We start from the raw sequence: 13,694 nt of genomic DNA on the forward strand, positions 1-13,694 counted from the left end.
GGGAAAGAATTAATGGAAACCTGAGGAGCAAATTTTTTTTTTCTACACAGAGGGTGGTACGTGTGTGGAATGAGCTGCCAGAGTAAGTGGCTGAGGCAGGGACCTTGACATTTGGACAGATACATGGATAGGAAAGGTTTAGAGGGATATGGGCCAAATGGGGTTAACTTAGATGGGTATTTTGGTCAGCATGGAACAGTTTGGGCCGAAGGGCCTGTCTCCATGCTGTTGATTCCATGAAAATCTATGAAAAAACCGCTCTCTCCACCTGTCCTGCCACATTCAATGATCTGTACCTATAATACCCAGGTCCCTCCTTAAGAATTTTACCCCTTATTTTATATTGTCTCTCCATGTTGTTCCAAACAAATGCATCACCTCATATTTCTTCACATTGAACTTCATTTTCCTTCTATTTGTCCTTTCTAACAACTTGTCTATGCTCTTTTAAAGTTTGACACTGTCCTCCTCATGGTTTACAAAACTTCCAAATTTTGTGTCACCTGTAAACTTTGAAATTATCCCCTGTGCAGCAAGATCTACAAGGTACAGGCAATGTGAGTAGAGAAAGGGTTAAGCGCAGGTTAAAGAGATGAGTATTGTCTACAGCCAGGACAGTTAGTGAAATGTTGCGAGCCCAGGCAAGTCATGGGGGTTACAGATAGTGTGACAATAACACAAGATCACGGTTGAGGGCGTTCTCATGTGTGCGGAACTTGGCTATCAGTCTCTGCTCAGCGACTCTGCACTGTCGTGTGTCGTGAAGGCTGCCTTGGAGAACGCTTACCCAAAGATCACAGCCCGAATGCCCGTGACCACTGAAGCGTTCCCCAACAGGAAGAGGACACTCTTGCCGAGTGATTGTTGAGCAGTGTTCATTCATCCTTTGTGTAGCATCTGCATGGTCTCCCCAATGTACCATGCTTCGGGACATCCTTTCCTGCAGTGTATCAGGTGGACAATGTTGGCCGAGTTGCAAGCTCATGTACTGTGTACCTGATGGATGGTATCCTCACATGAGATGATGGCTTCCGTGTCGATGATCCGACATGTCTTGCAGAGGTTGCTGTGGCAGGGTTGTGTGGTATTGTGGTCACTGTTCTCCTGAAGACTGGGTAGTTTGCTGTGGACAATGGTCTGTTTGAGATTGTCCAGTTGTCTGAAGGCCAAGAAGTGGGAGTGTGAGGATGGCCTTGGCGAGATGTTCGTCTTCAATGACATGTTGAAGGCTCCGGAGAAGAGGTTGTAACTTCTCTGCTCTGGGGAAGTACTGGACGATGAAGGGAACTCTGTCCTCCATGTCCCATGTTTAAATTCTGAGGAGGTCGATGTGGTTTTTCGCTGTGGTGCGTCGGAACCGTCGATTGATGAGTCAAGCGCCATATCCTGTTCTTATGAGGGCATCTTTCATTGTCTGGGGGTGACTGTTGCGATCCTCCTTATCTGAGCAGATCCTATGTATACAGAGGGCTTGTCCATAGGGGATGGCTTCTTTAACGTGTTTAGGGTGGAAGCTGGAGAAATGGAGCATCGTGAGGTTATCCATGGGCTTGTGGTATAGTGAGGTGCTGAGGTGACCATCTTTGATGGAGATGTGTGTGTCCAAGAATGCCACCGATTCCGGAGACTAGTCCATGGTGAGTCTGATGGTGGGATGGAACTTGCTGATGTCATCATATAGTTGTTTCAGTGATTGTTCGCCATGAGTCCAAGGAAAGAAAATGTCATTGATGTATCTCGTGTATAGCATTGGCTGAAGGTCCTGTGTGGTGAAGGAGTCTTGTTCGAACCAGTGCATGAAGATATTGGCATATAGATTTGCGAATCTGGTGCCCATGGTGTTCATTGTGTCTGGATGAAGAACTGGTTGTTGAAGGTGAAGACATTGTCCGAGATGAAGCAGATGAATTGTGAAATCGCATCTGGAGATTGGCAGTTATCAGCACTGAGTACTGAGGAAGTTGCAGCAATGCCATCATTGTGGGGGATGCTGGTGTAGAGTGCCGAGACATCCATTGTGACAAGGAGTACTCCTGGTTTAACTGCTCATGTGTGCTGAGTTTCTGAAGGAAGTCCATAGTGTTACAACAAAAGCCAGGGGTTCTTTGTACAATGGGTTTCAGGATGCCCTCGATGTAGCTGGAGAGATTCTTGCACAGGGTCCCATTGCCCAATACGATGGGACGGCCGCGTGTGTTTGCCTTGTGATTCTTCAGGAGGCAGTAGAGAGCTGCAATGCGGTGAGTTGATGGGATGAGAGCACGGAGGGTGCTCTGAAGGTCTGGATCAAAGGTCTTGATCAGTCTGTTGAGTTGATGGGTGTGTTCTTTGGTCGGACATGCGGGTAACTGTCTGTAGTGTTCTTCGTTGTACAGTTGTCAGTACACTTTTTTGCAGTAGCCCATTCTGTTCAGTATGATGATGGCCCCTCCTTTGTTTGCTGGTTTGATGACAATGTTGCGGTTGGTCTTAGGAGCGCAGATGGCGTTGCATTACGCTTAGGTGATGTTTGGGGCTGTCTTGAGAGTGCAGCTGATGAATCTGGCATTGACGCACCTCCTGACGCCTTGGGCATACTGTCAAGTCGAGGGCATCGGTCATTCAGAGGAGTCCAATTCAACTCTTTCCCTCAGTTGCTGCACAGTGGATCTCTCTGTTGGCTGTTCCAGTTCATTGGCTGTCTCATTGTGTTCGCAGTTGGCCTCTTGAAGTTTGTGGAAGAACTCCCACAGCCTCATTTACTTGATGAATTCCTCTGTGTCCGCCGTGAGACTGTTGGGGTCTATTTTGGTGATGGGGCAGAAATTGAGCCTTCGGCTAAGAACTTCTATTTCATCTGATTGAAGTGTGTAGTCCAACAAGTTGACAATGGATTTCTACTGTGGTACCAGAGAAGGCTTGGTTATTGCTGGTGGTGATGCCGTGTTTCTCAAGATTCCTGTTCTTGGTGTGCATGTAGATGGCGTAGTTCCTTGGTCTCGTCTGCTTGAGAGATTGTAATCTGTAGTCTTTTTGGTATCTTGTCTGCTTTCTCCAAGTGGAGAGGATCTCCAAGAAGATCATGCATATTGTCATAGACATCAAGTTTCTACAAAGATGCAAGAAAGCAGACAAGATACTGAAAGGACTACAGATCACGGGCCCATTCAGGTCAACCTATAACACAGACTACACTGAGAGACGTTGCCATCGCACCTCTCTTACACTCCTCAATCACCAGCTCTACAACAAATGCCGCATCCTGGAAACCAAGATAGAGTCCATATTCTCAACTTGCACTCAGAACACAGACCAGCTGCAAAACTCTGCCGAGCAGATGAGACAAAGGAACTATGCCATCTACATGCACACCAAGAACAGGAAACTTAAGAAACTCGGCATCATCACCGCAGCAACAAAGCCTCCCCCAGTACCACTATAGCTTTGGGTCTTCTCATCAGTCACCATGTCTTTGGTAGAGACATATACAGAATGTTAATTTCATAACTCAGCCGTGCCCGCTGCCTCTGTGTAAATCTTCTTTTGGTCCCTAATCAGTCCTTTTCTCCTTTCCCATGCTTTTATTATTTATACACGAATAGCAGATGTTCCCTTTTTTTGTTGGCTGCCAGTCATTTGTCACAATCCTCTTTTGCTTCCCTAACCAACTTTCTGAACATTTTTATTTCTCTTGCTTCTCAACTGTATTTTCTACCTGTCACCTGTCATAGACACACTTCTTCTTCTTTATCTTAATTCCTATCCCCATTTCCATTCAGGGAGCTCTGGATTTGTTTGCCCTACATTTTTCTTTTGAGGGAATATACCTTGACTGCATACTGACCATTTCTGTTTTTATATTCTTTCATGAGATGTGGGCATCGCTGGCTGTGCCAGCATTTACTGCCTATCTTTTATTGCTCTTTGAGGGGACATCTAAGAGTCAACCACATTGCTGTGGATCTGAAGTCACATGTTGGCCTGACCAGGTAAAGAGGGCAGATTTCTATTTCTGAAGGACATTAGAGAACCAGATGGATTTTTCTGACAATTGACAATGATTCATAATCATCATTTTATTTTTAATTCCAGATTTTCCTTGATTCAAATTTCACAACCTGCTGTGGTGGGATTTGAACCTGGGCCCCAGACAATGCCCAGGGTCTGTGGATTACTATTCCAGTGATAAGTTCTGTTTTGAAAATAGTCCATTGTTCAGCTAGTTTTTTTAGCCCAGCTGCATTCATGCCCCATTGAAGTCAGCTCTCCTCCAGTTAATTATTTTTATTCTGCGTTTACCCATTTTCCTTTTTCTGTCACCATTCTAAACCTTACAATACAATGGTCTTCTGTCCCAACGTCTTATCTGTAACCTTACATTTCTCACTTCTTGTTAAGCAATCAAAGTGTTTTAATGGTACAGCAGATCTTTGTCCCTCTCATGGGCAATTTGAAGTCAGAATAATGTCTACCTCTCTCTATGTAGTGTCTTTGTTGTCTGGGGGGGATTTCTAATCACAGCTTTTCTCTAAGCTTTGATATCACAATGGGACACAGAGAAGAGACAGGCCCAAGAACTATCCTAGCCAATACACGGGATTGAACTTACCCATTGACTTTATTAAGGGCCACATTCTTAGCCAACTCTGCTAATTAGCCCGAGAATGGCCATCATACTGTTCAAATTCAAACATCTTGGAAAGAACAAAGGGATCATTATGGGCCCTGAATTTGGCCATCCTGGCACTTCTGTTCTTTCCTTCAGTGTTCGTACTTTTGAATTTAAAAAAACATAAGAATTAGGAGCAGGGGGCCATTCAGCCCCTCAAGCCTGCTCTGCCATTCAATATGATCATGGCTGATCTCATCTCAGCATTTTCCTGCCTGTTTACCATCACCCTTCAAACTCGTTACAAATTAAAAATCTGTCTATCCTCAAATTTACTCAATGTCCCACGTCCATCACACCCTGGAGCAATGAATTCCACAGATTCACGACCTTTTAGTAGAAGTAATTTCTCCTCATCTCTATTTTAAATCTGCCACCCATTACCCTAAAACTCTGACCGCTTGTTCTAGATTGTCCCACAAGAGGAAACATCCTCTCTACATTTATACTGTCAATCCCATTTATTATCTTATTTATCTCAAATTGATCTCCTCTCATTCTTCTAATCTCCAGGGAGTATAAGACTAAACTACTCAATCTCGTTTTGTAAGACAAATCCCTCATCTCTGGAATCAATCTAGTAAACCTCCTCCAAACAGCAGCTGCATCTCTCCTCAAATAAGGAGACCATACCTGTACGCAGTATTCTAAGTCCTGTCTCACTAATGCCTTATACAGTAGCAGCGACATTTCCCTACTTGTATACTGTAGTCCTTTTGTAATAAATGCCAAGGTTCCATTTGCCTTCCTGTACCTGCGTTCTAGTTTTCTGCGATTCATGAACAAGGACACCCCGATCCCTCTGCACTGAAACATTTTGAGGTTTCTCTCTATTTAGGTAATAAGTTACCTTTTCTATTCCTCCACCTAATATGGATAACCTCACACTTATCCATGTTAAACTCCATCTGTCACGTTTTAGCCCATTCAGCTGACCTATCCATATCCATTTGTAAATTGCTTATTTCTTTATCACAACTCACTATCCCGCCTATTTGAGTTTTCTCTTACAACCAATCCCTGGGATTCAGTCACTCTTTTAGTTTTCCTTAAAAACAGGTGTTGAATGTCCAACATTCTTTAAGTAGAATCTGATTGTCTCAGATTAGTGAATCTCACCCAGGGAATTAACTTGGCACAAATTTGACCTCGAAAGATTCCACTAACATCATATAAAAAGTCACCAAAATTTGAAAAAATGCACATTCTATCAATAAATGATGGAAGTTTCTCACCCTGGTTGATTGACATTGTGTTGAAAACACAACTCTTGCAAACGGGTCTGATAATCCAGTGTCATCAGCTGCAATGACACCTCGAGCTTGATACATATGAGCTCGCAACTGGAAATAACTATTATCTGTAAGCAGGAAAAAAAAATATTCACTAACTCAATTTGCATTTATATAGCACACTGGACATAGTGAAATGTCTCAAGGTATTTCATAGGAGCATAATCAGTTAACAAAAGAGATATTCAAACCAATCATAGAAACATAGAAAACAGGAACAGGAGTAGGCCATTCAGCTCTTTGAGCCTCCCCACCATTCGCTATGATCATGGCTGATCATCAAGTTCAGTACCCTGATCCTAACTTCCCCCCATATCTTTTGATCCCTTTAATCTCAAGGTAGAGTTTTAAAGAGTTTTCTAAAGGGGAAGAAAGTCGCAGAAGCTTGGATCAGAAATCCAGAGCTGAAGCCTGGACAGCTGAAAGCAGGATTGGGAGTAACAAAGTGACTAAAATCAGGGGATGTGCAAGAAATCACAACCGGAGGATACAAATATCTTAGAAAGTTGGGGGGCTGGAGGGGTATATGGGGGTAAGGAGGAATTCGAATATGCAGGTGGGGTGAGGTGGTCGAGTTTTGGATGGGACCAAGGTAACGAAAGTTGCAAGGTCCGCTTGTCCTATTTTAAATGTTCTTGGGCATAGCACGGGGAAGCAGACAATAGCTCAAAATGGAGGCAAACTAAGAAAGCTGCTAAATATGTTTAAAAAAGAGGGTGGCTAAGAAATATTTGGGCCATGAATGTAGAAGACCCTTCTACCGTAATCATTATTGCCACAGCCTTGAAGTACCTCATTGGAGGATTGAACGGAAGCTCTGATGGCTGCTGGGAAATTATGTCTATTGCAGACACAGTACAGGCACCATGTGCCATGAGGGTTGTTGCACTGGCATTGGGATAATGGTCCTAGACTTTGGCAGTAATTGGAGCTCTGTGGAGCAACTCTCAATTCTTCAGCCAGCCCATCCTTGGGAAACTCCCCCTTCCAATAAGACGCCCCACCACACATCGCACTGCCAACCAGTATGGACAAAATAGGTCGAGCAGGTGGTCAGGAAGGCTAATGGGATGCTGGCCTTCATAGCGAGGGGGATTGAATATAAAAGTAGGGAGGTCTTGCTGCGGCTGTATAGGGCATTGGTGAGGCCGCAGCTGGAGTACTGTGTGCAGTTTTGGGCGCCGTACTTACGCAAGGATATTTTGGCCTTGGAGGGAGTGCAGAGGAGGTTTACTAGGCTGATGCCGGAGTTGAGGGGGTTGAGCTATGAGGAGAGGCTGAATAAACTAGGCTTGTACTCGTTAGAGTTTAGAAGAATGAGGGGAGATCTCATTGAGACGTATAAGATGATGAATGGGATGGATAGGATAGAGGTGGAGAGACTCTTCCTGCTCAGAAAGGACAGTAGGACTAGGGGGCACAGCCTCAAGATAAAGGGGGGGCGGTTTAGAACAGAGTTGAGGAAGAACTTCTTCACTCAAAGGGTGGTGAATCTCTGGAATTCTCTGCCCGTTGAAGTGGTGGAGGCTACCTCGCTAAATATTTTCAAGACGCGGGTTGATGGGTTTTTGATAACAGAGGGGATTGAGGGGTATGGGGAGAGGGCGGGAAAGTGGAACTGAGCCACGACAGATCAGCCATGATCTTGTTGAATGGCGGGGCAGGCTCGAAGGGCTAGATGGCCTACTCCTGCTCCTATTTCTTATGTTCTTATGTAACCATTCTGTAATTCTATAAAATATCCAGCACCAAATTCTCATTGAGAGACAGATTTTAGAAGTTGGATGGATATATGAAAATGTGTGTTTGCATAATAATAATAATAATTCTATCATTTACATATTTATAGAGTCTGAAAATTAACTCTGAAGTAGAATGAGCCTCTGCTTTTTATCCAGAAGCCAGACTCAAAGACAAAAACAAACTCATGCAAACCCAAGATTCATAAGTAATTATGAATTATCATTTAGCTCCACCTCCTCATTTTCTTTGTTATCTTGAGTTTTAGTGAAGGGGGACTGTTTGCTAGAGTGGTTGGGGAGGGTTTAAACTAATATGCCAGGGGAGGGAAACCTATTAAGGAATCAGAGAAGGAGGGAGCAAGGACAAAAACAAAAGGTAGCAAAGGGAATGAGAAAAGTAATAGGCAGAGAAACCAAGTTCAAACAAGGCTATAGAGAAAAATATTGGGAGCAAGGCAGACAATATTAAAAAGACAAGTTTAAAGGCTCTGTGTCTTGATGCGTGGGGCATTTGCAATAAAGTGTATAAACTATTCATACAGATAGATGTAAATGGGTACGATGTAATTGGCATTATGGAGACATGGCCACAGGGTGACCAGGTTATTCAATATTTAGAAAGGATAGGCATAAAGGAAAAGGTGGTGGAATGGCACTGCTGGTTAAAGAGGAAATTAACACAATAGTGAGAAAGGATATCAGCTCTGACAATGTGGAGTCTGTATGGGTAGAGTTGAGAAATACCAAGGGGCAAAAGCATAAAATGGGTGACATATGTAGACACCTAAACTGCAGTGGTGATTTTGGGAATGACATTAAACAGAAAATTAGAGATGCATGTGATAAGGGAATATCGGTGATCATGGATGATTTTAATCTGCACGTAGATATAGAGGAGGAATTCCAGGGGTGTATACGGGATGGTTTTCTTGACTAATATGTGGAGGAACCAACTAGAGAGCAGGCCATCTTAGACTGGGAACTGTGTAATGAGAAAGAAATCATTGACAATCCAGCTGTACGAGGCCTCTTGGAGATGAATGACCATAACATGATAGAACTTTTTATCAATATGGAGAATGAAATAGTTGATTCTGAGATTGGGGTGCTGAATCTTAATAAAGGAATCTATGAGGATATGAGGTGTGAGTTGGCCTTGATAGATTGGGGAGAGTTACTTAAAGGATGACAGTGGATAAGCAATGGTAAACATTCAAGGAACGCATGGGGGAACTGCAGCAACTGTTCATTCCTTTCTGGCACAAAAACAAAATGGGTAACAGGGCCAATCCATGGCTTACAAAGGAAATTAGAGAGAGTATTCAAAATAAGGAAGAAGTATACAGATTAGCCAAGAAAATAAATAGGTCTGAGGATTGGGAGCAGTTTAGAATTCAGCAAAGAAGGACCAAGTGATTGATTAAGAAGGGGAAAATACAATGCGAAAGTAAGCTTTCAGGAAACATAAAGACTGACACCAAAGTTTCTATCGATACATGAAGGAAAAGAGGTTGGTGAAGACAAATGTCGGTCCTACAGACAGAAACGGGGAGAATGGCCGAGCAACTGAATACATACTTTGGTTCTGTTTGGTGAGGATTGGCTATCTAACAGAAAGCTGAGAGTTGGAATAAATGGGTGCTTTTCCGGTTGGCAGTTGGTGACTAGTGGCGTGCCACAGGGATCGGTGCTGGGGCCTCAACTGTTTACCATTTACATAGACGATCTGGAGGAGGGGGCTGAGTGTAGGGTAACAAAGTTTGCAGATGACACAAAGATGAGTGGGAAAGCAAATTGCGTAGAGGACATGGAAAGTCTGCACAGAGATTTGGATAGGCTAAGTGGGCAAGGATTGGCAGATGGAGTATAATGTTGGCAAGCTCGACAGACTGGAGGGGCTGATTGTGGACAAGTCCCCAGGACCGGATGGAATGCATCCGAGGGTTCTGAAAGAAATGGCGGAGGTGATAGTGGATGCCTTGGTGGTTATTTTCCAAATGTCGCTGGATTCCGGGGAAGTGCCAGATGATTGGAAAACGGCTAATGTTACGCCGTTGTTTAAGAAGGGTGCCAGGCAAAAGGCGGGGAATTATAGGCCGGTTAGTTTAACGTCTGTGGTAGGTAAAATGTTAGAATTTGTCATTAAGGAGGAAATTGCGAGGCATCTTGAAGGGAATTGCTTGATAGAGCAGACGCAGCATGGTTTCATTAAAGGGAAGTCGTGTCTGACAAATTTACTGGAGTTCTATGAGGATGTGTCTAGGGCGTTGGATAGAGGAGAGCTGGTGGATGTGGTCTTTCTCGATTTTCAGAAGGCGTTTGACAAAGTGCCTCACAAGAGGTTATTGCAGAAGGTCGAGGGACATGGAGTTGGGGGTAGGGTGTTAGCGTGGATAGAGGATTGGTTGTCAAATAGGAGGCAGAGAGTGGGGGTCAACGGGTGCTATTCGGATTGGCGGATGGTGACTAGTAGAGTGCCCCAGGGGTCGGTGCTGGAGCCTCAGCTTTTTACCATTTATATAGATGATCTGGAGGAGGGAACCGAGTGTAGCGTGTCGAAATTTGCTGATGACACCAAGATTGGGGGAATGGCAAATTGTGCGGAGGGTGTGGAGAGTCTGCAGAAGGATCTAGATAGGCTGGGCGAATGGGCCAGGAAATGGCAAATGGAATTTAATGTTGGCAAGTGTGAGGTGGTCCACTTTGGTAGGAAGAATGGTAGGAAGGACTATTACTTACGGGGCGAAAAACTGCAGCAGGCGACGGTGCAGAGGGACCTCGGGGTCCTTGTGCATGAGTCGCAAAAACCCAGCTTGCAGGTGCAACAGGTGGTCAGGAAGGCGAATGGGATGCTGGCCTTCATAGCGAGGGGGATTGAATATAAAAGTAGGGAGGTCTTGCTGCAGCTGTATAGGGCATTGGTGAGGCCGCAACTGGAGTACTGTGTGCATTTTTGGGCGCCGCACCTGCGCAAAGATGTTTTGGCCTTGGAGGGAGTGCAGAGGAGGTTTACTAGGCTGATACCGGAGTTGAGGGGGTTGAGCTATGAGGAGAGGCTGAATAAACTGGGCTTGTACTCGTTAGAGTTTAGAAGAATGAGAGGAGATCTCATTGAGACGTATAAGATGATGAATGGGATGGATAGGATAGAGGTGGAAAGACTCTTCCCGCTCAAAAAAGACAGTAGGACTAGGGGGCACAGCCTCAAGATAAAAGGGGGGCGGTTTAGAACGGAGTTGAGGAGAAACTTCTTCACTCAAAGGGTGGTGAATCTCTGGAATTCTCTGCCCGTTGAAGTGGTGGAGGCTGCCTCGCTAAATATTTTTAAGACGCGGGTTAATGGGTTTTTGATAGGAGAGGGGATTAAGGGTTATGGGGAGAGGGCGGGAAAGTGGAACTGAGCAGCGACAGATCAGCCATGATCTTATTGAATGGCGGGGCAGGCTCGAGGGGCTGGACGGCCTACTCCTGCTCCTATTTCTTATGTTCTTAAGTGTGAGGTCATCCACTTTGGAAGGAATACTAGTAAAATGGATTATTATTTAAATGGTGAAAAATTACAACATGCTACTGTGCAGAGGGACCTGGGGATCCTTGTGCATGAATCGCAAAAACTCAGTTTGTAGGTGCAGCAGGTGATCAAGAAGGCGAATGGAATGTTGGCCTTTATCACAAGAGGGATGGAATATAAATGCAGGGAGGTCTTGCTGCAATTGTACAAGGCACTGGTGAGGCCACAACTAGAGTACTGTGTACAATTTTGGTCCCCTTATTTGCAAAAGGATATATTGGCCTTGGAGGGAGGGCAGAGAAGGTTCACTAGGTTGATTCCTGAGATGAGGGGGTTATCTTATGAGAAGAGATTGAATAGACTGGACCTGTACTCATTGGAGTTTAGAAGGCTGAGGGGAGATCTTATAAGGTAATGAAGCGGCTAGATAGGGTAGAAGCAAAGAGATTATTTCCACTTAGAATGGAAACAAGAACTAGAGGGCACAGACGCAAAATAAAGGGGAGTCAATTTAGAACAGAGTTGAGGAGGAACTTCTTCTCCCAGAGGGTGGTGAATCTTTGGAATTCTCTGCCCGTTGAAGCAGTGGAGGCTATCTCATTAAATGTGTTTAAGTCACAGATAGATAGATTTTTGACCAATAAGGGAATTAAGGGTTATGGCGAGCAGGCGGGGAAGTGGAACTGAACCACTATCAGATCAGCCATGATCTTATTGAATGGCGGGGCAGGCTCGAAGGGCTAGATGGCCTACTCCTGCTCCTATTTCTTATGTTCTTATGTTCTTGTCTTCACAAAAGGGGACACAAATCAAATGCCAGAAATGTTGGAGAATGCAAGATTTAGTGAGAGGGAAGAGCTGAGGGAGATCAATATTAATGGAGAAATGGTGCTGGGAAAATTGATGGGATTGAAGGCGGATAAATCTCCAGGACCTGATAATTTACATCCCAGAGTACTTAAGGAAGTGGCTCTAGAAATAGTGGATGCATTGGCGGTCATCTTAAGAGTTAATGGGTTCTTTTCAAATTGGCATCAGTAACTAGTGGGGTGCCACAGATTTCGGTGCTGGAACCCCAGCCATTCACAATATATATTAATGATTCGGATGAGGGAACAAAATGTAACATCTTACAGTTTGTAAATGATAGAGGATCAGAAGGACCTTGGGGTCCGGGTCCATAGGACTCTTAAATCGGCCTCGCAGGTAGAGGATGTGGTCAAGAAGGCGTATGGTGTACTGGCCTTCATTAATCGAGGGATTGAGTTTAGGAGTCGGGAGGTAATGCTGCAACTTTATAAGACCCTTGTCGGACCCCACTTGGAGTACTGTGCACAGCTCTGCTCGCCTCACTACAAGAAAAATGTGGAAGCTATTGAAAGGGTGCAGAGAAGATTTACAAGGATGTTGCCTGGATTGGGAGGCATGCCTTATGAGGATAGGTTGAGGGAGCTAGGTCTTTTCTCCCTGGAGAGACGAAGGATGAGAGGTGACCTGATAGAGATTTATAAAATGTTGAGAGGTATAGATCGGGTGGACTCTCAGAGGCTATTTCCCAGGGCTGAAATGGTCGCTACGAGAGGACACAGGTTTATGGTGCTGGGGAGTAGGTACAGAGGAGATGTCAGGGGTAAGTTTTTCACTCAGAGGGCAGTGGGTGAGTGGAATCAGTAGCCGTTAGTGGTGATGGAGACGAACTCGTTGGGGTCTTTTAAGAGACTTCTGGATGAGTACATGGGATTTAACAGAATTGAGGGTTATAGATAGGCCTGGTAGGTAGGGATATGATCAGTGCAACTTGTGGACCAAAGGGCCTGTGTGTGCTGTCGTTTTCTATGTTCTATGAGTTGGGTGGAAGAGTGAACGGTGATGAGGGCACAGGGATCCATTAGAATGATATGGACAAGTTGGGTGAATGGGCAAATCAAATGGTAGATGCAGTACAATTTGGATAAGTGTGAGGTTATTCATTTTGGAAGCAAACAAGAGGGCAGATGACTAGCTGAATGGCTATAAATTGGGAGATGGGAGTGTGCAGCGGGTCCTGGGTCCCCTTGTGCACTACTCACTGAAGGTAAGCCGTATGAAGGTACAGAAGGTGAGAGGGCATGGGATCCAGGGGGCTTTGGCCTTGTGGATCCAGAACTGGCTTGCCTGCAGAAGGCAGAGAGTGGTTGTGGATGGGTCTTTTTCTGCATGGAGGTCGGTCACCAGTGGAGTGCCCCAAGGATCTGTTCTAGGACCCTTGCTGTTTGTCATTTTCATAAATGACCTGGATGAGGAAGTGGAGGGATGGGTTAGTAAGTTCGCCGACGATATGAAGGTTGGTGGTGTTGTGGATGGTCTGGAGGGATGTCAGAAGTTGCAGCGGGACATAGATAGGATGCAAGACTGGGCGGAGAAGTGGCAGATGGACTTCAACGCAGATAAATGTGTAGTGGTCCATTTTGGCAGGACCAATGGGATGAAGGAATACAATATCAAGGGTAGGAGTCTTAGCT

The 13,694-nt window shown here is 44.8% G+C and overlaps 1 protein-coding gene across 1 annotated transcript in view; it reads right to left on the minus strand.

Moving 5' to 3' along the window:
• fer1l4 (fer-1 like family member 4) overlaps positions 1-13,694 on the minus strand; it is a 261,986-nt gene that overhangs the window by 141,748 nt on the left and 106,544 nt on the right. The window contains exon 24 of the mRNA XM_080204539.1: positions 5,884-6,008. Within this exon, the coding sequence (XP_080060665.1) occupies positions 5,884-6,008 (125 nt within the window). The remainder of the gene's footprint in view (positions 1-5,883; positions 6,009-13,694) is intronic.

The sequence above is a fragment of the Carcharhinus amblyrhynchos genome, chromosome 16 (assembly GCF_965287045.1).
Source record: "Carcharhinus amblyrhynchos chromosome 16, sCarAmb.v2.hapA, whole genome shotgun sequence".
Lineage (NCBI taxonomy): Eukaryota > Metazoa > Chordata > Chondrichthyes > Carcharhiniformes > Carcharhinidae > Carcharhinus > Carcharhinus amblyrhynchos.